At 35.0% G+C, this 21,961-nt stretch overlaps 6 protein-coding genes across 6 annotated transcripts in view; 2 read left to right on the top strand and 4 right to left on the bottom strand.

The window, feature by feature from the left end:
• On the top strand, window positions 1,418-2,679 carry LOC104770517. Its single transcript, XM_010494951.1, has 2 exons — window positions 1,418-1,890; window positions 2,017-2,679. Exons 1-2 carry the CDS (start codon window positions 1,619-1,621, stop codon window positions 2,555-2,557), a joined length of 813 nt encoding a protein of 270 aa, XP_010493253.1. The 5' UTR covers window positions 1,418-1,618; the 3' UTR covers window positions 2,558-2,679.
• On the bottom strand, window positions 3,153-9,190 carry LOC104770516 (copper-transporting ATPase PAA2, chloroplastic). The gene is made up of 17 exons (XM_010494950.2): window positions 8,476-9,190; window positions 8,271-8,348; window positions 7,845-7,942; window positions 7,705-7,758; window positions 7,498-7,584; window positions 7,245-7,412; window positions 6,762-6,872; window positions 6,412-6,480; window positions 5,955-6,064; window positions 5,678-5,783; window positions 5,403-5,469; window positions 5,049-5,128; window positions 4,446-4,900; window positions 4,128-4,302; window positions 3,817-3,948; window positions 3,562-3,712; window positions 3,153-3,446 (listed from the first exon to the last, which is right to left on the bottom strand). The coding sequence occupies exons 1-17, from the start codon at window positions 9,095-9,097 to the stop codon at window positions 3,355-3,357; spliced, it is 2,655 nt and encodes an 884-aa protein (XP_010493252.1). The 5' UTR covers window positions 9,098-9,190; the 3' UTR covers window positions 3,153-3,354.
• LOC104770515 (ylmG homolog protein 2, chloroplastic) lies at window positions 9,428-11,127 on the top strand. The gene is made up of 3 exons (XM_010494949.2): window positions 9,428-9,807; window positions 10,202-10,410; window positions 10,689-11,127. Exons 1-3 carry the CDS (start codon window positions 9,502-9,504, stop codon window positions 10,930-10,932), a joined length of 759 nt encoding a protein of 252 aa, XP_010493251.1. The 5' UTR covers window positions 9,428-9,501; the 3' UTR covers window positions 10,933-11,127.
• Window positions 11,138-11,527, bottom strand: LOC104770514. Its single transcript, XM_010494948.2, has one exon. The coding sequence runs from the start codon at window positions 11,491-11,493 to the stop codon at window positions 11,155-11,157; it is 339 nt and encodes a 112-aa protein (XP_010493250.1). The 5' UTR covers window positions 11,494-11,527; the 3' UTR covers window positions 11,138-11,154.
• Window positions 11,612-14,091, bottom strand: LOC104770513 (F-box/LRR-repeat protein 2-like). The gene is made up of 6 exons (XM_010494946.2): window positions 13,288-14,091; window positions 12,760-13,196; window positions 12,501-12,662; window positions 12,331-12,406; window positions 12,091-12,246; window positions 11,612-12,005 (listed from the first exon to the last, which is right to left on the bottom strand). The coding sequence occupies exons 1-6, from the start codon at window positions 14,017-14,019 to the stop codon at window positions 11,883-11,885; spliced, it is 1,686 nt and encodes a 561-aa protein (XP_010493248.1). The 5' UTR covers window positions 14,020-14,091; the 3' UTR covers window positions 11,612-11,882.
• Window positions 21,283-21,961, bottom strand: part of LOC104770512 (cytokinin dehydrogenase 7-like) — a 3,511-nt gene continuing 2,832 nt past the window's right edge. Inside the window, exon 4 of the mRNA XM_010494945.2 lies at window positions 21,283-21,725. Coding sequence (XP_010493247.1) covers window positions 21,416-21,725 — 310 coding nt within the window. The 3' untranslated portion in view covers window positions 21,283-21,415. The remainder of the gene's footprint in view (window positions 21,726-21,961) is intronic.

Below are 21,961 nucleotides of genomic sequence, written 5' to 3'. Positions count from 1 at the left end.
TCCCATATGGGGTTGATATGTGGATAAGACTCACCGTTTTTTCTCTCATTAAATTTTGATAAAAAAGATGACCATCTCGTCATCGCCACGTCACATGTTCCTATCCAGCCGCAACGGTCATCAGTTCTCCACGTGTCCACGTCCCATGGTTCTATCTTCCCGCGAGCTAACCAAAAAAAAAAAAAGCAAGCGATTGGGGGAATATTATTACAGATAAATATAGTTTTATTTACGAGGCGAGTTTTAAAAGTATGTCCCTATTTTCTTGAATCTCTTCTAAACTGACCCCTTAACTTTCACATGTTTACTAATCTACTTTTATTACCTAAAGTAATCAAAAATCATTTCTGTTTAATATTTTCGTAGGAGGATAAAATAAGTTGACCAACAAGATAAAAGAAGATAAACCTCGTATTTGTAGGATAAAAATATATATCTATAAAAAATGTTAGTATATAATTATAATTTCTGTTAAAAAGTATATAATAATTTAATTATTTTTAGTAATACGATAAATTTTAGTAATTAAAAATTATACATCAATACGAACAAAATAAAACAACATAAATATCAAATGACGTTGGAAAAATATATATATTACAACAACTACTTTCTCCAATGCTACTGGAGTTATCGACACCAATAAAACAATTGTTATGATTATTTTATAAGATTTTCGTTTTGCCGTTGTTAGTCTCCACATACATAAATATCAAATTACGTTTATTTTTATATCAATGATCATTATCGCAGAAACTATACATGACAAAACAACTATAAAAAAATATAGTAATAAATTAAAAAAATATGTATAATTATTTTGTTCATTTTTGTCCTTATTATATATAGATATAGTGTTATGTATTTTTCTTAAAATATTTAAACAAAGTATAGTAATATATTTATATTTTATATCTAGAAAATGTTGACATGCTGCATGTTTTATTTTTTATAAGAAAAAATGATAATATATTTTATTATAGTACATAGTATATTCATATTTAATATTAAACATGGTTGAGTTTTGAAATATATAGTTTTTTATAAATATTTTTTATAATCATCATCCAAATGAATCTAACCTGAAACTGATTTGATGCGTCTCTCATAAACAGAAAAATAGTCAACGCAAACCTTAGTCTTTAGATGATGCTTACATTTTTGGGGTTTAAAATGTGAATAAGAAAAGTACAGCGACGAAATAATAAATAAAAGAAAAATAAGGTGAGAAATGGCATGCAAAGTGCGTGGATGAGGATAAGATTAAGCAACAGTTTATTCTGTCCCCTCTTCAAAACTTATCCCATTTTAAAAATTTTAAAGATTTGTTTCTTTTTTCTTTTTTGATAAGAAAGTAATAGTAATAAACAACGTGATAAATATTAATAATTCCTTTTTTGGTTTTATTAGTAATTAATGTTATTTGGAAAACCACCAGAGAGAGAGAGAGCACATAGACAAAGAAAAATCAAACAATATAAAGATCTCATCTTCTCTTCTCCTTCTTTTCTCCTCTGTGTCTTTTCTCTCTATTCTGTGTTTCAAGAAGATTTCAAACAAACAAACAAACAAAAAGTTCCATTAGTGTTGGTTTTGGTTTTTCAAAAGTCGATTAAAGATGGATAACAGAGTTGAATCATCTTATGTGTTTAATATCTCCGGCGATAATTCCGATGAATCTCCGGCGATGCCTAGTTGGTTATCTCCGTCTGATTCTTCATCTTCTCCTTGTTCCTCTGCTTCTTCTTCTTCCATTGGGATGAACAGCGACGACGACGGTGAGAAGTCGTCGGAAGATGGTGGAGATGACACTGGAGATAACGAAGTTGAGTCTCCTTACAAAGGCTCTCTTGAAATGATGGAATCTCTCGAACAAGTCTTACCTGTTAGGTGAGAGATCTCTTTAAAGTAACGATTTTTACAAAAAGTTTGATTCTTTCTTGTCGTAAAGTAACGATTTTTATAACAACTTATGCGATCGGTTTTGTTCTGATGATCGATGTTTGTGTTGTGTAGGAAAGGGATATCGAAGTATTACAATGGGAAGTCAAAGTCTTTCACGAATCTAAAGGAGGAGGCGTCGTCGGCGTTGACTTCTTCTTCGTCGATGAAAGATTTAGTAGCGAAGCCGGAGAATCCTTACAGTCGGAGGAGGAGGAATCTTCTCTGCCATCAGATTTGGGAGAACAACAGCAACAGCAAGACCACTCCACGTGGCGGGATCTCTAAGAAACATGTCATGAGTTCGAGTAGGAGCGCGTTGACCCTCGCCATGGCGGTGATGACCGGCGGAGAAGGATCTTCTTCCGGATCCGGTGGTGACTCGTCGCCTGGATCGAGTCCGACGACTTCTGGATCTCCTCCTAGGCAGAGACATCATCATCATCACCAGATGGTGAAGCTTCCTCCTTTGTATCCTAGGAGTCAGGGGTCTTTTAGTAATTTGACTTCGTCTCAGTCGTCGTTGGGTTTTTGTGCCTGGAGATCGTATTCGGTTGCTGATTTTCCGAGGTGTTTTCCGGCGACGGCCAGTGGGATTGGGTTTAATGACTCTTAGGACAACGATCATGTAACAATTGTTTTGTTTAATTTTTTAAAAATATTTTGATGTAACAACAACATCCGGAGAATGTATAGAAGAGTTTTAAAACTTTTGAATGAATTCAGATCTTTTTTTTTTTTGTTCTATCAAATAGATCACTACCAAATCTTTTCACACTTAAATCTGTTTATCTATGTTTGGAAAGTCCAACATTCTTCTTTTATTTTGTTCTTATCTAAGTTTTTAATGCTAAGAGCCTTGAAACCATATGAAATTATCTATATTTGTTTATATAATATGACAAGTAGTAATTAATAAGGTTTTATATGTTTGGTGATAATGATAAGTGGTCTGAGTCTTATCCACAAAGCCTCCCCAAGTACATTTCATACGAAAGAAAGAAGCATTTGTGTCCACTCTTTATAGCTAACTTTGGAAGCAAGTGGTTCGGCCTTTATACATTCTTCCTTTACTTTTTCTCTCTTTTTTATGAAACTGATTTATTAGCAAATTGGTAGTGGATTTTGCTGGTAAAAATATTGTCGTGGAGTTCCAAATTAACTCAGAAGGTAGAAGAGGGAAAATAAAATATAGTCGTTTTCCTAAAATATGTCCAAAAATAGTCAAAGATATACGAAGGTTAAGATTATATATTTACGTACAACATTGGTATAACCCCACATTCATGAATAACACAAGGTACATAGTCGCTATAAAGCTTAACAACAACAAACAAAACTCGAAAATGTCAGAAGAGCAGAATATACAAAACCTTCATTCTTCTGCTTAGACTCCATAATAGATGGAGCCGATCACAAGCTGTTTCCACTTGTTTCGGATTTATGGAGCTGGAGAAGTAACGAATTTGAAACGACGAAGATCGAGCTCAATGCCATTAGTCCACCTGAAAGCATTTTAATGGTCAGTAAGCATGATATATGACTGGATTCTGTGAATATATTAGACTGGAAGTGAAATAAACTGTTTTTTAATTAATTAACTGGTATGGGCCAGCTTACCTGAGAGGGAAGGTGTCATGGCGAAATCATACTGAGGAAGCAAGACACCTGCAGCAATAGGGATCGAGATGACGTTATACGCAATTGCCCATGCTAGATTCTGATATACTTTCGACATTGTTGCTTGTGCAAGACTCAGTGCATCCACAACCTATAACCAGAAAAAAAAAAGAAACATGAGTGTATGCAGCTTTGATTTTGAACTAAGAGATTCTTGTCCCTTGAATGAGGGCAAGTGGCTCATGAAGCGTTTACATGAGAAAGTTTGTTGCGGACAAGTATGACTGATGCTGTGTTTGATGCAGCGTTTTCTTGTGCCTCGATCTTTAGAGCTATTCCTACATCAGCTTGAGCCAATGAAGGAGCATCGTTTATCCCATCGCCCACCTTTGAAAAATACAAAATATGTTAGTCTAACTTACTCCATTTCTATAACACACCAGTTCCATGCGCGTTGGTAAGTTTTCTAGGATTCGCTTTACCATGAACTTCATCGACTTTTCATGGGAAATAAGTAATAACTATAAGTTGAAATATCCTTCTTGCAATTCAATTTAAGAGCTTACCATAGCAACACGATGTCCAGAGGATTGAAGACTAGATATAAACTCGAATTTCATTTCAGGAGACAAGGAATAGTTGGTTGATTCACTCTCAATCCCTACATTCTTTGCCACTGTTGCCACTGCCCCTTCCCTATCCCCTGATAAGAGAACTGTTTTGATGCCCTTCTCCTGAAGCCTTTTTAATAAGAGAAACAAGCAAAACTACGATGAATAGATCCCCACAAGAAAAGTAGCATGAAATTTCATGTTTCTATGCTGACTATAAAAACAAGGGTTGTTAGTTTCATTAAAAAATTGACAGTTAGAGAGAAAAACTACCTGCCTACAGTAAATTCAGCATCTTGGCGCAAGCAATCGGATATTGCAATAGCACCGATGATTCCTTCTCCTTCGCGGCCAACATATACCACAGTCTTCGAGTTCCTAGACGTTGATGATGTGCTTGATAATTTATTATCCAAAAAACTTTCCAGCTTCACCATGTCCGAGGAGTCGTTCTTTTTGAGGAAACGATCAGAAACCCACTCAAGTGAACCCACTGCAACCAAACGTCCATCTATTTCAGCCAAAGTACCAAAGCCTGGTTCTGTCAATTGGCCTCTTGTTTCTGGAGTTTCCAGATTCAGCGCTTCAGCCTCGTTTACAATAGCCTTTGCTATTGGGTGTGTTGCTGTCTTCTCCACTGCAGCAGCCAATTTAAGAACCTCCTGTTCTTCATATCTTAGAGAAGCAATACCAGAGACGACAGGTCTTCCTTCAGTAAGAGTCCCTGTCTGAAACAATAGCTCGATTTGTTCAACTTTGAAAGGCAACAGGAACTGTTCAATAATCTAGGATTTTCCATCTTCATATAAAAAAAAAATAGTGTAGAGAGAAAGATGGGTGAAGAGGATCACAGAAAGCCCAAAAGAGTAGCAATACCTTGTCTAAAGCCACACAATCTATGGAAGCCAGACGTTCCAAGACATCTCCTCCTCTGATAAGATATCCCCGCTTTGCTCCTGGACATATTTAGGCTGAAAGTTTCAACATCTCGAATTTATTGTTCTTTATTACAAATTTTCAGGTAATATTTACCCTATAAAAACATGAAGATTATCACAAGGACTGCACATACAACACAACATAAACTAGAAAGGAGCTTCTTCATGTTTCTAGCAGTGTCATTTTCCAATATTCTTAATAGTTGGAAAACTTTGCGCGCAATTAGGCTCTCTTCTCAGCTAGGTTTGCAAACTTTTATGTGCAAGCTAAATAGTTCGCTGGATAACATACCAAGAGAGGTGCCAATTAATATGGCAGTTGGTGTTGCCAGGCCCAGTGCACAGGGGCAGGAAACTACCTGAAGCACACAGAAAAAAACGAGTTAATTATCTGCTCAGCGTTTATTTTCCTCCAAAGTTTCTTTCCATCCCTCTTTTATCCTACATTCCCTTCTTGAATCCATATTTTTGCCACAATTACCATTTTCCTCCCTCATTAAGTGCGGCTAGTCCGTGATATTTTCACATAAAAGATACGTATAACTTTGAGATGCATGGCTCACTCACCAAGACATCCACGGCCAGTTTTAGGCTTAAGGCCAGAGGATCTCCATCAGGTCCAGCAATATCATTGAGTAAAACATCTGGGAATATGTGTGAACCAATGTAATACCTGAAGCAGAAAACAACTGGGTCTTTCACTTGGTGATCCTGAACAGGTAATTAACAGATGATGCTTTTACTTTATACTATAACTAATTAAAGAGATTCCTACTATACAAATATAAGAATCTTATTGAATTTCAGAAGTTATTTCCGATAGAAATATGAAAGAGGACCATACCAGAAGGCAAACGTCACTGCAGATAAAGACATTATAGTATAGACGAAAGGTCCAGCTATTGCATCTGCCAGCCTCTGTACAGGAGCTGCATTACCTTGTGCATCCTCAACCTAAAAATTCAGACAGGAAATGGTGTGAATGAATTAGAGAATCACTGGAACTGATGGTTCTGACTTGATTTTATTCGTCCGTTCCCTTATGAAATTAGGTTCAGCTTAAAACATGTAAATGAATTTTATATGTAGGATGACTTATTCATTGTATTTCTATTTGTAGCTGTCTTTTCTCGTTCTGTTTTCGAGGAGGAAAGAAGACTACAAATTACAATAGATTACTGGCTGCATTTTTCTTTTCACATGATGACTTTCATAGCTCCAACATGTCACATTGCGATGGAACTATCCCTTACAGTCACACAATGTAACTTATCATTGGCTCTAAATTTACAGACACTAACCATTCTGACGATTTTAGATATCGTTGAGTTGGAACCAGTAGAAGAAGCTTTGATGCGTAGAGGGCCATCCTGAAATAGGTAAAGTGAAATTCAGTTGTTAGAAAAGATTCATGATCACTGTATGAGTGTATGAAAATCAAACTTAGTAACTGAGTATGGTTAGTGTAGCTAGACAGCAAGCTAACTTCCTGGGAAACGTGGTTCACATTATGACGTAAAGTAATATAGTAGCGATTGATAAGAGGATCATACCCAAAGTAATAGGTGTGTCATTATTTGAAGCATTAAAAGAATAAAACCAAAGTAGCCTTTTGAAAGAATAAACTTTTGTTTAGGTAGGTTATACGTACCCAGTTTATTGTTCCCGCTGAAACAGAGCAGCCTTCTTCTTTAAACACGGGAAGTGACTCTCCTGTCAGCATAGATTCATCCACAACACTTCTTCCAGCTAGGACACTCCCCTATGACGAAAAAATAATAATTTAACATGATCACAACCACAATTAATAGTTTAATACTAACGCACTAACCAGTGACAAAGAATAGTAACATATCCTGATATCCATCATCAAGTGCAGAGGAAAATGTGGAATTTAACTGAATCCTAAAGAAGAGCTGATAGATCCACATGGTTTTGTTTTTCTTTCTCAGCACTGATAAATCCAAATATAATTTCCCAAAATTACAGAATGGTTACCACCCATTTAAATAGAATTACATTACTTCTTTTCAGAGACCCACACAATTATTTTTTGCTACGACCCGACAGTTCAGCATGGAAAACAACTAAGGAAATCGTAAATGTCACTTGCTAGAAAGACAGAAACACTTACATCGACAGGAAATGTTTCACCAGGCAAAACCAACAGCGAGTCTCCAACTCGGATATCATCAACTGGGACATTGACACAAATTGAATCAGAGGAAAGTACAGAATCAGCTGCTGTGTTATTATTATCTGATGAAGTAATCACAAGTCTTGATTGAGTGGAGATGAGTGACTGCGAAAACACGTTTCAAGTCAAAAAAGGAGGAAAAAGCCTTCAAGTTAATCTTGGGAGGAGAATCAAGATATGCCCAACTTACCAACAGTTCATTCATATCGCTAGATGCTTTAAGCTTTGCTCTTTCTTCCAAAGAACGACCAAGGAGCACAAAGCCAAGCAGCATGACCTGCATACTAAATGACAAGAGCTATCAATCAGAAATAAACCATTGAAATTGTATTTTGCATGCATTGATAGTAAAAATAAAAAGCTTTCATCCTCTTGTAGATGTGCTAGAGAAACTCACCGGTTCCTCGAAGAAGGAAGCATCCCACTCCAGTTCTGGATTAACTAGTGAGATCTGCAAAATACCGAATGCAGAGAATTGCAGGTTTCAGAATAGGATACCCACCAGTCAAAGATAAATCACAGGGTACGAAAACTTACCAAGCTGATGGAAAATGCAGCCATAGATCCCAATCCAACTAACGAATTCATATTAGGTGATCTTTTCCCAAAAGCTTTTACACCATCAAACAGCAATTCTACAATATAAATTTATCTGTTTCAGCCATTTGTGTTTCCAAACAGCCTAAAAAAATCACTTCCACCAGTTTGGAGCGTTTATGAGACTCTCAGAGAATATTAGGAACCATCACGGCATCACTGTCACTTAAGTAGTGTGAACTAAATATTTTCTCTCTTATGAAAACGACCACCCAATCAAGGTAAACACTACTTAAGCTCAACTATTATGTAATCAGGCACACATCTAAGCCTCATAATGACTACTTTGTCACCTAAACTTATTATGCATTAGCTGGTAAGCATTATACATTAGATATTGTTAAAAGGTTTGAACAAAAAACAAACCTCTTCCTGGTCCCAATAAAGCTCCAACTGCCAAACCGCCTTTCACGTAAGAGTTGTGTAGCAAATCCCAAATCCCTCCTAGTAACATCAGGTACAAGAGAAAGTAATTAACTACATTTGTATCCAAAAAATGACATCTAACACTAACAGCACAAATTTGCATTATAATTCAATTTTAAAGTTAGAAAATGTGAAAAAATTGTACCGTGAGCAATATGAATTCCCAAGGAATGAAGAATATGGGAAGTGTGAGAACCGCAACACAGAGCCACCAGTGTCCACGCAAACGCCACACGATTCCTACTCTTAACGAGCAATTCCTCTTTCTTACTAACCATCTCCTTCCACTTCTTCACATTCTCCGCCACTCCCATCCCCGAGACTCTCCTCTTAGCCTCAAAGCCACTCTCAGTCAATCTCTTAGCTAAACTCTCCGCCACATCCACCACCACATCAACCTCCGGTTTAAGCCTCACACCCGCGGTTTCCGTCAGCATGTTAACCACAGCAGACGCGACTCGGTCATCAGACATCAAAACCGATTTAACCCGAGCGACGCAGCCACCACACATCATCCCACTCACATCGAGTAAGACAGGCTTATCGCTCGTAACAGATTTCACAGATTCGATGGAAGATTCGGCAGATTCAAACGATTGAGTACTAATCTCGATCGAGTTTGATACCAAAGCACCACGTCTCGAACAGTACCGTCGGATACGAAGCCGGCGCTGTTTTGGAAAGCATCGCTTCACGTAATTACCGGGATGAGGGATATGCAGACTCGACGGCGGTAGAAGATGAAGCCGGAGAAGATTGCTCGCCATTTTCGCCGGCGAGACAACGACGAAAGTATACTGTATACAAGTAAGAATCTAGTGGTGCGTATGGGTTCCCGTTTAAGAAGAGTCGTCAGAAACTGACACGTCGGATTTAGATTTGTATATCCAAAACCACAAGTGGAATTTTAAAAAGCCAGGCTGTCACATAAGAAGTCAGAATAGTAAAACGCAGCGTTTTAATAAGTGAAGTCGAAGAAGATCTTTTAAATAAGACCTTCTGGTTCTACTAGAGGATTATGGGCTCCGGGGACACAGCGATGCCACGTGTCATCTTCTTGAAGTATCATTATTTTTTTTGGGAGGTACTTTATCTTCTTCCCTTCTTCTTCTTCTGCTCATTACTCTCTCAAGCTTCTCCTTTTACGAATTATCTCAAAAGCGTTGCTACAATGGAGGCGAGTGCGAACGAACCAGCTATGAAAAGCTTGAAATCCTTGCCGTCAGGAGCGATACCGAACTTTTTCGTGTCTCTTTCATCGGCATTTACGCAAACACCTCTTGTGCGTTCGAGCAAACCTAATTTGCTACTTCTACCACAAGCTGCAGACTCTGTCAAAATGATTCAGGACTTTCATCGGTCTCTGGTATCCGCTACTGAGAAATTCTCAGGCTTCTTCCATTCGCTCGCCTCTAAGAACCCTCTCTTTCAGGAAGCGGTTCGTCTTTCGTCCGAGTTTCGCGTTCTGTGTGATGAGGTAAACTCTCTTTCCCTAATTGACAGATTGGTTTGGTGAGAAACGAGTGTAGTTACTTCATGGGCTTAGGTTAAGAAGATAAGTGTGTGTGTGTGTATCCGATGAACCTGATGAAGACTTTTGCTTGAGTTCTTATTGTTATTGGTACTGTAATGGGTCATTTTTGAACCGCCTTTAACTTGGATCATATGCTAAGACTATGACATTTGTTGGACAATCTTTTCACATTTTGAAATCTGAGTTATATATGTCCTCAAGCTAGGATCTTTTTAAAGATGCTATATTCAATTCAAGATGGAAACTCGGTTTCAAGATAACTAGGGCTATGCTTTTGTGTGCCCTTTGCTTCTGGTTTTTAGATTTTGTAGATGAAGAGCCTTTTCTTGTATTTCAGATTCGTTTGAAAAATCAAGATGCTACGAGGGTGAGGTTTGCAATGTCTAATCACGGATTTGCTGCGGTACTGCCTGGTGATTCAGTTGCAGGATTGGTGGTTGCTAATGGGTTGATAAATTTCCTCAACATATATAACACCATCCTCGTTGTCCGTCTTGTACTCACCTGGTTTCCTAGTGCTCCTCCTGCCATTGTTAACCCCCTCAGGTTAAAAACTTGCCTTTGTATTTTTCCTGCTTGTATTGGGAAATGCCACTACCATTTTTTTAAATCTTATCCAGGTTTCAAAGATTTAAACACTCAATAGGAACAAAATCTAGATCAAATAAATCCTATTCGTCATTGCTGAAGTTAGTTTATTTGCTTGATTTAGAGGGAGTTTTGTTTGGGAAATATACTTATATGTCCAACTCCTGAATTGTCTAAGGATTTGTTAAAACCCTGGTGGATCCAATCTAATTTTGTGTATGTTGCCATTGTATCAGCACTTTGTGTGATCCATACTTGAACGTATTCCGGGGATTCATACCACCTCTTGGAGGATTAGATTTGTCTCCCATTTTGGCGTTCCTTGTTCTCAATGCCTTTACCAGCTCTGCTATGGCACTTCCTTGCGAACTCCCACCAGCAGAAGGAGCGGCTTCTCCATCTTCTGGTGAAACAAAGTGGATGAGAAGGAGAAGGTTGAGCAGCCACAAGGACCACAGACCGAGCTCAGCTTCTCTATGAACTGAACCTGTCTAAAAAATCTTCCCTTTTTCTGCGCCTTAAATGTAATATCTACCTTTCGAGTAAATTGTATTCTCATCTTTTGCATTTCCGAGTTTTTGTATAAATTTTCTTTAGAAAATGAATAAAAGAGTTGTGTTCCTGATATACAAGAAATATTGTAAAACTTTGCAAAAGATGAGCTTTTCTTCTTCATTTTGCGCCATCAAATCAACTTTCACTCTAAGCAGAGGCTTTGCACATCAAGACGAAAACAAGAACGATGAGGATGACAAGCAACCCACCAAACGAACCACATAGCCTGTGAATCCAGTAAGGATCAAACCTGGTCAAGCTCGGGTCATAATACAGGGATGAGGCAATGGCCAAAATCAACAAGAAAAGAAGCACAGAGAGGCAAAACATAAAGCTGAAGAGTTCTTCCTCCTCTTCTAGATCTTCCTCTGATAAGCTATCAATGTAGAGAGGCGAGAGCACGGCTAGTACCGACAAGCTTATTGCCAAAAGCTTCCATGACGTAGTAAACCTCCCCATCATCGGGTTAGACGATCCCGTTTCCATCCAAAAAAAATTCAAAACCCCAAATGTTTAACTTTCTTTACAATCCTCGCTTGGAGTTCATTTGATTAGGTAAGGTAGTTTGGGGTATCAGTTTAGGTGGTATGGTTACTATTAACACTGAAAAAAGGAAGATTCTTTAGTTTCTGGTTCAACAGTAATGACCACACATTGCTAAAATATTCCATGGTATCGTATGCTTAATACTTTTCTTTTTAGTCCTATCTTTTTACATAAAAGCAGAGCCAAAAAGACATTATACCACTATTCGTATACACTACCTTTTGTATAACTATGAACCTCTACAATCAGATAAATTGGTCCTAACAATGCAGTGGTTCATCAATTCAGAGCTATATATACAGTACATCGCGCCAAAACTTGTCCACTCATCAGAAGAACTTGGCACCAACATTTGGGTGAGAGTCCTCAAGGTGAGCATAAAGTGAAGTCATTTTCAATCCGGTGATATGAATCTGTGATCTTGAAAGTTCTTCAAGATATGCATTCTCCACCTACAACGACAATACCGCCACTACATAAACAAAAAGGCACAAGTGGAAGCTTAATTAACTACATGTTTCTCTACTAATATCATACCTGTGTCCATCCAAATAGCTTGAGTGATTTAAGTGACGAGCAGCAACTCAAAATCCGACGTAAGTCCTCTTCTGTGAGCTTACGACACCACGAGAGGTCCAAATACTTCAACCTCTTACAAACGTTGGCAAGCGAAAAGGCAGTATCTGGACCGATCTATCGTAACAAAACTCCTTTAAACACTCTTGGGGACAAACCAGCTTAAAATTGAACGAGACTTTAGGTAACTACAACACTCACATCTACGACTTTGTTTAGGCAGAGGTTGTTAAAAGAACCTCCCAAGACTTCAAGAAACGCAGCAACAGCTTCGTCACTGTCAAAGTAAGCCCCCCAAAGATTGACATTCAGAACAACAGTCTACAAAATTTATGTAAAAGAAAGAAAGATATTGTGAGACTTGTGCAAACCTAAATCTGTTATTTCCAAATATGACTGAGTTCAAAGATTTGCAGCCCTCGGTAAGATATTCCAGTGACTTATCAGTCAATTTCCTCAATTCTGAGATGTCAAGAGCTTCTAACTTCTTACAATATCTCCCAATATGCCAAATGCAATCATCAGTCAACTCACTAGTTTACCATAGACAAAAGCAAAAACAAAAACATTAGTTTCCAGCATTAGTAACGATTTGAGTCTTTTTCAAGGCCTCTCAAAAGAGCAACTTACTGGCAATTAGCGAGAGATAGATCAGTGAGATTAGAGCAACTGAACATAAAGAAGGCTCTAAGAACACCATCATTAACACTATCGAGTCCTGCAACCGAGAGATAGTTCAATTTCTGGAACTTATACAGGCTCCTAGTGAACTCTTTACACCGTTTCATCCCTTGGCATCCTTCAATACTAAGTCCTTTAAGAGTGGTTCTAAAAGTATCCGCAAGAGTCCTCAAACCTCGGGAAGTGAGAAGAGAGCAGTGAGAGAGGTTAATAAACAGAAGCAGAGGAGAAAAACTCGCGATAAAGGTCAATGCATAGTCTGTCAAAGAGAATGCTCCTTGAAGAGATAGCGTAGTCAACGACGGGAACCCTTCAGGCGAACGTTTCAAGAACTCGGTTATCGTGTAATCCGTAATAGCTCGTCCGCAAAGATCAAGAATCAACACCTGAAAGAGTAGTAACAAGAATTTACAAAATTCAAGATTGCTGCTAACAAAACTCCAATTCCTACTAACAAACGGATTTGAAATTACGTACCTTTAAGGTATCTCTATCAGAATCACACAAGATCTTAACCAAGTCATCCTCAGTTAAACCAACGCAGTTACTCGCACGAATCTCACAGGGAGAATCACCAATCAAAAGATGCATAAAACGTGCGTCTAGTTTGCCAAAACCACTAACATGACGAGATAGCTTCTTCCTCAAGTGGTCAGGAACAAGTTTCAAAGACTTGATTGCTTCAGAGTTTTGAGCAAGAACTCTCACACTCAAATCCGTAAGCGATGGAGCTTTCCTCTGTATAACTACATCAATCTCCATATCATCAGCACCATCACTTGTTGTTGTAGAGATCTCATCTCTTCTCATCTTGATCACTTCCTTAGCTTTCTGAAACTCGCTTCTCTCTTCATCATCTCTCTTAACATGATCATCATCAGCTTCCTCCTTCTTTTTCTCATCAACAGTCTCATGATCATCGGAATGCAAACTAAGAGCAAACCTTTTCGCGGTAAGGTAGTCTTGTTTATTTTTTCTTCGTTTCTCTCTCTCTTCAGTCCACTTTGCATACCAATCTTTGAAGTCAGCTGTACGATCATCAGAACCGGTGATGCTCTCTAGTTCCTCCATCTCGTCGTGTTCCAACCCTAGTGATATACCTTCACGATTAGCCTCCTTCGCTGCTATGAGAAGTGCTCCGATAATGTCTGCATCTGTGCTCATCCGTAGATTTTCTCGAGAATCGTTGGGAGAATTTGATGGATTCATCTTGGAGAGATCGAGTCGAATCTGAGTCGTCTTCTTCTTGATGGTTAGGGATGAATCATGAATGAATCAGAAAAAAAAAAAAAAAAAAAAGGAAAAATAAAAAAAAAGCAAGACGTGTATTTATACCTTACTGAATTGACCTCATTAGTCAACTCCTCTTGTTATTGGTTCCTTTCCTTCCTATCTAAAACAAATATAGAGCATGCAAATCTTTTATTGGTTATTTTCTGAACAAAATTGGAAAAATTTTCAACTAATATTATTAAAAAAAAATTATGAGATAATTGGGGTGTTATTATTTAGACATCTAATTAGGGTTTTAAGATTTAGGCTTTGCTAAATGTGTGATAATTGAGGTGTTGTTATTTAACAAATAAGGAATTAAATGTGTGATAACTAAATTCAGAACAGCACAAGAAGCCAAGTCCTTCTCCTCCAACTCTACCATGGGCTCATTAGGATCGCAGGCCCATTTTGGTGAGCCTGTTCTCAATCAAAACTTATGGTTAGGACTTGGTTAACAACAGTTACGGAAATCATTTTATATCGTTTGGAAACAAATACTTCTCTTTTGCTTTGTTTAATGTTTTCTATTTTTTCTGTTTGATATTTTTGAAAGAAAAAAATTGTGTATAATATTACTTTGGGGATATAGAGATTACAAATTATGCTCAGCAAAGTCACATGGAACTTTTTCCAACACCAGTAGATTTCATATCAATAAAAACAAAAATGAAGATTTCATTGTAGATTGATATAATGAATACTAGTGTTTTCTTGTCTCTCAGATCAACTTGTTTATAGTGTGGTATCAAAGCTAGCTACCTATTATTTTATTTTATTTTTCTAACTTTGGACTTCATATGAAATGGAAAAAATAAAAAATCATAGGAAATCTTCATCCTATCATTTGTTCATTTGTTCATTTGTTCATTTGTCTTTGTATATACAAACTACAAAGTATACAACGTCAAAGATCGAGATCCTTTATACAGTAAACCTTCTAAAATATTATAACATCATAACTAAAATATTTTTATTAATTTATTAAAGATATTAATTAATCTAAAAAAATAGTTGGAACCAAAACATTTACTAGATAAGTGAGTTATTAAATTATAAGGATTTTACTGTATATGCAATTGGGTCTTTTTTTTTTTTTTGTCATCTGTAATTATATTACTTCAACTTTTGAAACCACAAGTTTACACACATTAAGGATACGGACCAATCTTAAAATGCAATTGGGTCTTTTCACTTGCTTATTATTTTTTTTTCTTATTTATTGAGAATATTAATAAGAACTGAATTTAATTAGGAGGGTAGGGACCAAGTCATATATACAAGGACTTTGGATGATTGTTAAATCCAAAATCCATAACAGCAACAATATGTGCAAGTAGATGGCCTTCCAAATTTGGATTGTTTTGAGAAAATATAAGTTTTCATGTAAACTCATCATGCATAATTTATTTTTTCGTATATATATATATTATATAATAAATTTAGACAAGGGGTTCTTATTCAAAATGTCATTTTTAGCGACGGCATTTTCGAATATACCATTTTGCTAAAATATTATGGATTTTCTATTCTTTAACGTTAAAAAAGTTTATATAATTTTTTTTGCTAACGTATTTTATAACGAATACTAAAATTTAAGAACAAATAGAACCAACTAAACCCAAATATACCGTGATAATCGTATGTCTAATCGTATTTTTGTAACTTAAAAATGACAAATTCATAACAAATTCATAAGATTTTAGACAAAATGGCAAAATCCATAAATGTTATCATAAAAAATGGCAAATTCATAATTATTTTTTTACTTTTTGTATAATTATTGACAGATTTTCTTACTTAAAAAAAAAACTAATGGCATATATAGTCATATTAGTTTCTAAGATCTCAAGAATATAGCTTTTGTCACAAATATGATTTTGAGTGTCCTAATAAATATGGTTCGAGTATAATATTGCCATATTGGTGAAAATATTGATATTTACAGTGACATATACAGTATACAGTGATTAATTAAACGACATATACAGTGATTTACTTCAATCTCGTTATAAAGAAGTGAATGAAAAAACCATAACTCTGCAGTTCAAGTATAATTTACAAATAATGTTCTTATGTGTGAGTGTGTCTGTCTATGTATATTACATACATACCGTGTTGGGCATATCACATCACATCATTGTAATGTCGTTGTGGAGAGATAGAGATATGAAAACTGAAAAGTATGTGAATCGAAATCGTTGAATGTGGAATGGTCCTTCCTAAAAGAATAGCTGTAATTGAACTCTATATGACATCGTTTTCTAGTGGACCATTGTATATTCAACACATATACACAAATACTATTTCGTTTTGTATGTTTATGAATTCATATGCTGTTTCGTATTGAAAATGTTCCTTAGTTACTTAAACTGAAACGATGGACAAGTCCGGTTTGGGAGATTAAGCAAAAGATAAGGGACTACAGTCTTCTGAAGTTAATAAACGTCAGTGATCTTTTGAGAAAAAAAAAAAAAAGGAACATCAGTGATTTTAAAATTGGGAAACCTATGGGTTTAAACTTGTATCTTTAATTTTCTTAATGTAGTTGATATGATCACACGAATTTATATATTTAGGGAATATGCACTAGATACCACAATTTTCAAAAGTATTTAAGAAACTACCATAGGACCCACAGTGCATTCTCTCTCCTCATATACAATTACTTTTATACCCATTACATATATTACATGTTATTTGTTTAAATATCATGTAATTTTTGTTTTGTGAACGAAATTATATATCGATTTGGGTTCACAAATGAAATGGTTAGGATTTAAATTTTACAATTAGAACGAAATTATATGTCGGTTTGGGTTCATAAATGAGATGATTAGTGTTTAGATTTTACAATTAGAACGAAATTATATGTCGGTTTGGGTCCACAAATGAAATGGTTAGGGTTTATATTTTACAATTAGAATGAAATTATATGTCGGTTTGGGTTCACAAATAAGATGGTTAGGGTTTAGATTTTACAATTAGAACGAAATTATATGTCGGTTTGGGTTCACAAATAAGATGGTTAGGGTTTAGATTTTACAATTAAAACGAAATTATATGTCGGTTTGGGTTCACAAATAAGATGGTTAGGGTTTAGATTTTACAATTAGAACGAAATTATATGTCGGTTTGGGTTCACAAATAAGATGGTTAGGGTTTAGATTTTACAATTAGAACGAAATTATATGTCGGTTTGGGTTCACAAATAAGATGGTTAGGGTTTAGATTTTACAATTAAAACGAAATTAGATGGTTAGGATTTAGATTTTACAATTAAAACGAGATTATTTGTCGGTTTGGGTTTACAATTAAACGTTATTTAGTTCAATATAACATGTAAAATATAAATATTACATGCTATTTTAAAAAATCACACCAAATATTTCACTCTTTCTATCTAACACTAAAACAGAAAAAGGTGATTAAGTCTTTTCACTCTAAAAAAACGTGGGCCCTATGGTATTTTCCAATGAAAAAATGTTGTTGTGGTATTCTCTTAAATAACTTTCAAAATTGTGGTATTCTCCTAATTAACTCATATATTTATATAGTAACGGCAAGACCGAGGACGTAAATCGAAAGCATCTTTATGATAATTGTCTTCTCATCGTTGTTCGATTGTGCTCTATTCTTTTTTTACTTTAAAGTTTCATTTTTTCATTTCACTTTTTTTTTTTTTTTTTTNTTTTTTTTTTTTTTCTCTCTTTGAAGTTTTCATTTCTTGGACACTAAAACTTTATCTTTCTTTTCATTTTATGGGGGAATCATAGATATTCTTTTGGTTAATTAATTTAATTCGCTACAAAGCAAGTTAAAATTCACATGCATAAAGCATCTCCATTCACGTGTCAAACGGAACGTAATTCCATAAAACCCAACCCACGCAAATTAAATTTTCGCGATGGAAAAAAAGAGGGTTTAAAAACATAAATAACAACTGTCATCAAAAATCAAATTAATCAGCCATGACAACTTTATAAAGATCTATCTCACCAAACCATTATTTTATGAATTCAAGTTTGAATTTTGGTCTCCCATTACCCCACTAGAAATCAGGATTATAAGATTTTTAACCCAAACATTAGTTGTCTCCAAGTTGAAGAGTACCTTTAATACACTTCAAATCTAATAAATAGTTAAAGAAAAAGGCTGAACCAGTATTAATCTGTAGCATACTATTTATATCGATTTAAATTTGGCTCCAGATCTCAATTTCATTATAACTATTTTTTTCTTTGTTACCAAAAAATTTCGGAATTTTTTTGTTTTGACAAAAAAAAAACTTCGGACTTATATACAACCAAAACTAATTTTGAGAGGAAAAAAACTATTTTTGTGAGCCTATATGAAAGATAAAACTGTAGTATGAACTATATATGAAGGATAGAATAGAAGGTTCGAACCTTCATCCTTTAAAGCCAAGACATAAAGCAATAACAAACTAATTAGCTAATGAGAATTTTGGAAATAAAAATAGGCAAAAGGCCGGGTTTACCACCATAATCTGTTTTGGTCGACGAAAATAATGCGTCGTTAAAGGTCTAGTTACAGTTTTATGCAAAAAAAAAAAAGAAGGTTAAATTACTTATTAGAAGATAGACTAATCATATAATTAAGACCTACTAAGCCAATTCTATATTAAAAATTTAAAAGTAATATAATAAGTTATGTTATGTATTGCATAATACCTTTCCTCGATTTAGACAAATCAAAGCTATAAAATAGTAATATCGTATTTGGCTGGTAGTGACCCATAAGCAGCAGATAAAGTAATTAAAAATTTGAAGAACACGTCCGTGCATGCATGGCACGTTTAGCAGAGAACGTACTAGGAAGGCTCTTGCATGGGAAATTCTTAGCCCATTGTTTATTTAGTCTATGCTTTGCCTCTTACAATGAAATCATCATCTTATAATTGCGTTATCTAAAGCTGTGAACAAATATATAAAAATTAGAATCTCATCTTTTGTGAAAGAGAAGAAACAAATAGAAAAGCAACGGGAAAAGAAAAGTTGTTAGAGGAAAAATAATTTATTATATGTTTTTTGTTGGGAGTGGGGAAAATCGAGTAAGATTTTGGTTCGAAATCCAAAATTTTGAAATCTTTTTTTTTTTTTCTTGTTTTTTTATACGACGATTTATCCACTTACATGCGACAAGTTTTCACATTTTTTCATTTAAAAGGGCACTTTCTTTGTTGAACAGAGATTGTAGTTCTCTAAGAAAGGGAGTTATGACATCACTAAAAGATGTTAAAATATTGGCTTCTTTCACCAAATTAAATATCCTTTTTGTGACTTGTGACTGTGGGACTTATCTAGATTGAAAATATTTACGTATTTAGTCGTCGAGACGTCGACGATATATATGCGACAATGTACACATATTTCTTTTCTGCACGTTTGATGGATTAAATATATATTTGTTTTGTATGTTTGCAGCCGAGTGAGATTAATTAACAGAAATCTTTCTTACTTCGTATTATGTAAGACCAAAAGTCGATTTGAAGTTTTCTTTTCAGGCAAACTAATTTTAGTGATCTATCTAGCTATGGGTTCTTCCAACTAGCTTTACGTTATCTTTATGGGCATGTGAGCTTTTTTCCAAAAAGGAAACGCAAAATAGAAGACAAAAGAATCAGAATCTCTTACGAGGAACACACGAAAATATATATATGATTATCAACAATAACAAAAATATAAGCAAAGGAAAAAAAAGCAATATATTGTGTGTGTATGTAAAAATTGTTATCTTTTTGATAATATATATAGAAAGGTTGGTGAAGCTCAAAACCTTTTTCGTTGATTCTTTTGTGGTAAGAAGAGAAGAATCTGATGCCCCAAATCTACAAGTCTTATTAATTAGCTTTTCTTTCTCTCGTAAAATGGCAAACCAAAAAAGATAGTAATATGGAATAACGAGTCAAGTAAACCTTCCGTGACTGATCAACGGATCCATCTTTTGAGTTTTTTTTTTCAAATTATTCATATGTGAAACACTATATACCAATCATGATTCATGTAACGGTTGCACCATTAGTCGTAAAGAATCTCCTACATACCAAGTTGTATACATTTGATCAATTAGTTTCATACTTTCCTTTTTCTTTTTTAAATCGTCTTTCTCACCAATTCATATCTATTGTCAATACCACTCGCGTGCTATATAACATGGCATTGATATGGACATCATCTAATTTGCTTGCCGTCGACATCTTTATATATATATATATATATATAACTTCTTGTTCGATTTAAAATTGGTAGATTTCGCTATCACATCACAGAATTATACAAGTTACAACAGTACTCAATATATGAATCTGAACTTTGACTGGAAAAGTCTATGACATGTCACAGTTTTTTAAATAAAAGTTGGAAAAAAAAAAACAGTTTCAGTTTTCTATCATATAATAAATTTTAATTGTTTGTCACATATCGTCAAGTGCATATATTATTCGAGCGGTCCAAATCGAATAGTATATAGGACATATATAAGAATTTAGTAGTAATTATCCAAGATAGGGTCGTAGTCACAATAGTATCATGGACCGGCTCCAATATGGATGGTGGGTGATTGATTTGTTGATCCATTTATAGATTTTGGATTAATTAGTGTGGGACAGCATGTGAAGAAACTATCTTTTCAATGTCTATCAATTCTCTCATGCATCTCTTATCCTAATGAAATCTAACGAGGTCATGAAGTATAGAAACTTATGTGGAAATATAGGGATACGTAATCCAAATGTGAAGAATAATCATTTTTCACATAAGTTTTTTTTATTCATACGATATACCTCAATTCGAAAGAATAATCAATTTTTATTCATACGATACCTCAATACGAAAGAATAATCATTTTTTTTTAACGTGTTAAACAAAATAACATTTATTTCAGCAATGAGGTCGACAACCTAATTCTTCAAAAACTCCAATTTTTTTCAACAATGTCTCTTTTGATCTCTTTTTTTTCTATCATAGTTCCATACATCATTCAAGATTGTTAGACAATCTTCTCACTTAATGGACGGGTTAAAAAAAATGATTACATTAGTATTAGTATTTCTAGAGTCAACATATATTAAAGGATAAATTAGATTCCAAGATAATATTTTAAACCAAAATAAGAACGTTTTTCTTGTTATGTTCTTCATAACTGGACATGACTCATAGGATAGGCTGATAGGCCACCTTTATAAGAAAAACAGTTGATTTTTTATTTTTTTTCTTTGAAAGAAGGAAAATACAGACAAAACATACACTAAGCCCACAAACAAAAACTCAAGAATACAAAAGAAAAGGAAAAAAAAAAACAATATGAGGGGTCAAGGAGACCTATTGAAAATCTTTTGACCGGGTGAAAGGATAGCCATAGGATCAAACATAGCTTTCCTATCAACGAATCTCGACCATCGGTTTCCAAAATGGCGAATCCATTCCTCTCGAGACTTATAATGAGGAAGATATAATTTGAAATCTATTCCATTTCTGACACACCAATGAACGATATCTTGGTTTTGAGCTACCAGTTTCTCAACCGATGAAACCTTTGTACACGGCGGCACGAACCGAAGCAATGCCACTATGTAGAATATCTCTCCTTCCGGCACTTCCACCGACGTCCGCTCATCCCACCTGATTACAAAAAAAATCCGACCAATATTACTTGTTTAATCATTCATATCAAACACCACTAAGGGCTTTTGCACTAATCCTCTCGATTGGTTTTATTTCTTACGTCAAAACTAGTTTGGTACCAGCAAATCTCATTTTCCACATAAAGTAAAAAATATCTGAAGTCACAAAACTACCCTTGGGTAAACTACAAAGTAGAAAAGGCTATTTTAGAAAAAGTAAATAAAAAGAAATTA

The sequence above is a fragment of the Camelina sativa genome, chromosome 20 (genome assembly GCF_000633955.1).
Source record: "Camelina sativa cultivar DH55 chromosome 20, Cs, whole genome shotgun sequence".
In the NCBI taxonomy this organism is placed as follows: domain Eukaryota; kingdom Viridiplantae; phylum Streptophyta; class Magnoliopsida; order Brassicales; family Brassicaceae; genus Camelina; species Camelina sativa.
Note: the sequence above shows the minus strand (reverse complement) of the source record. Positions and strands in the feature narration are given on the sequence as shown.

What these genes read in the sequence shown, in the direction of transcription:
- LOC104770517 (XM_010494951.1), top strand. Translation starts at nt 1,619, where the DNA reads ATGGATAACAGAGTTGAATCATCTTATGTGTTTAATATCTCCGGCGAT. An exon ending in GAACAAGTCTTACCTGTTAG is followed by an intron (nt 1,891 to 2,016) that starts GTGAGAGATCTC and finishes TGTGTTGTGTAG; the next exon opens with GAAAGGGATATCGAAGTATT.
- LOC104770516 (XM_010494950.2), bottom strand. Translation starts at nt 9,097, where the DNA reads ATGGCGAGCAATCTTCTCCGGCTTCATCTTCTACCGCCGTCGAGTCTG. An exon ending in TTTATTGGGACCAGGAAGAG is followed by an intron (nt 7,943 to 8,270) that starts GTTTGTTTTTTG and finishes TTTATATTGTAG; the next exon opens with AATTGCTGTTTGATGGTGTA. An exon ending in CAGCGGGAACAATAAACTGG is followed by an intron (nt 6,481 to 6,761) that starts GTACGTATAACC and finishes TACCTATTTCAG; the next exon opens with GATGGCCCTCTACGCATCAA.
- LOC104770515 (XM_010494949.2), top strand. Translation starts at nt 9,502, where the DNA reads ATGGAGGCGAGTGCGAACGAACCAGCTATGAAAAGCTTGAAATCCTTG. An exon ending in TTCGCGTTCTGTGTGATGAG is followed by an intron (nt 9,808 to 10,201) that starts GTAAACTCTCTT and finishes CTTGTATTTCAG; the next exon opens with ATTCGTTTGAAAAATCAAGA. An exon ending in GCCATTGTTAACCCCCTCAG is followed by an intron (nt 10,411 to 10,688) that starts GTTAAAAACTTG and finishes CCATTGTATCAG; the next exon opens with CACTTTGTGTGATCCATACT.
- LOC104770514 (XM_010494948.2), bottom strand. Translation starts at nt 11,493, where the DNA reads ATGGAAACGGGATCGTCTAACCCGATGATGGGGAGGTTTACTACGTCA.
- LOC104770513 (XM_010494946.2), bottom strand. Translation starts at nt 14,019, where the DNA reads ATGAATCCATCAAATTCTCCCAACGATTCTCGAGAAAATCTACGGATG. An exon ending in CTGATAGAGATACCTTAAAG is followed by an intron (nt 13,197 to 13,287) that starts GTACGTAATTTC and finishes CTACTCTTTCAG; the next exon opens with GTGTTGATTCTTGATCTTTG. An exon ending in GCCTAAACAAAGTCGTAGAT is followed by an intron (nt 12,247 to 12,330) that starts GTGAGTGTTGTA and finishes TTGTTACGATAG; the next exon opens with ATCGGTCCAGATACTGCCTT.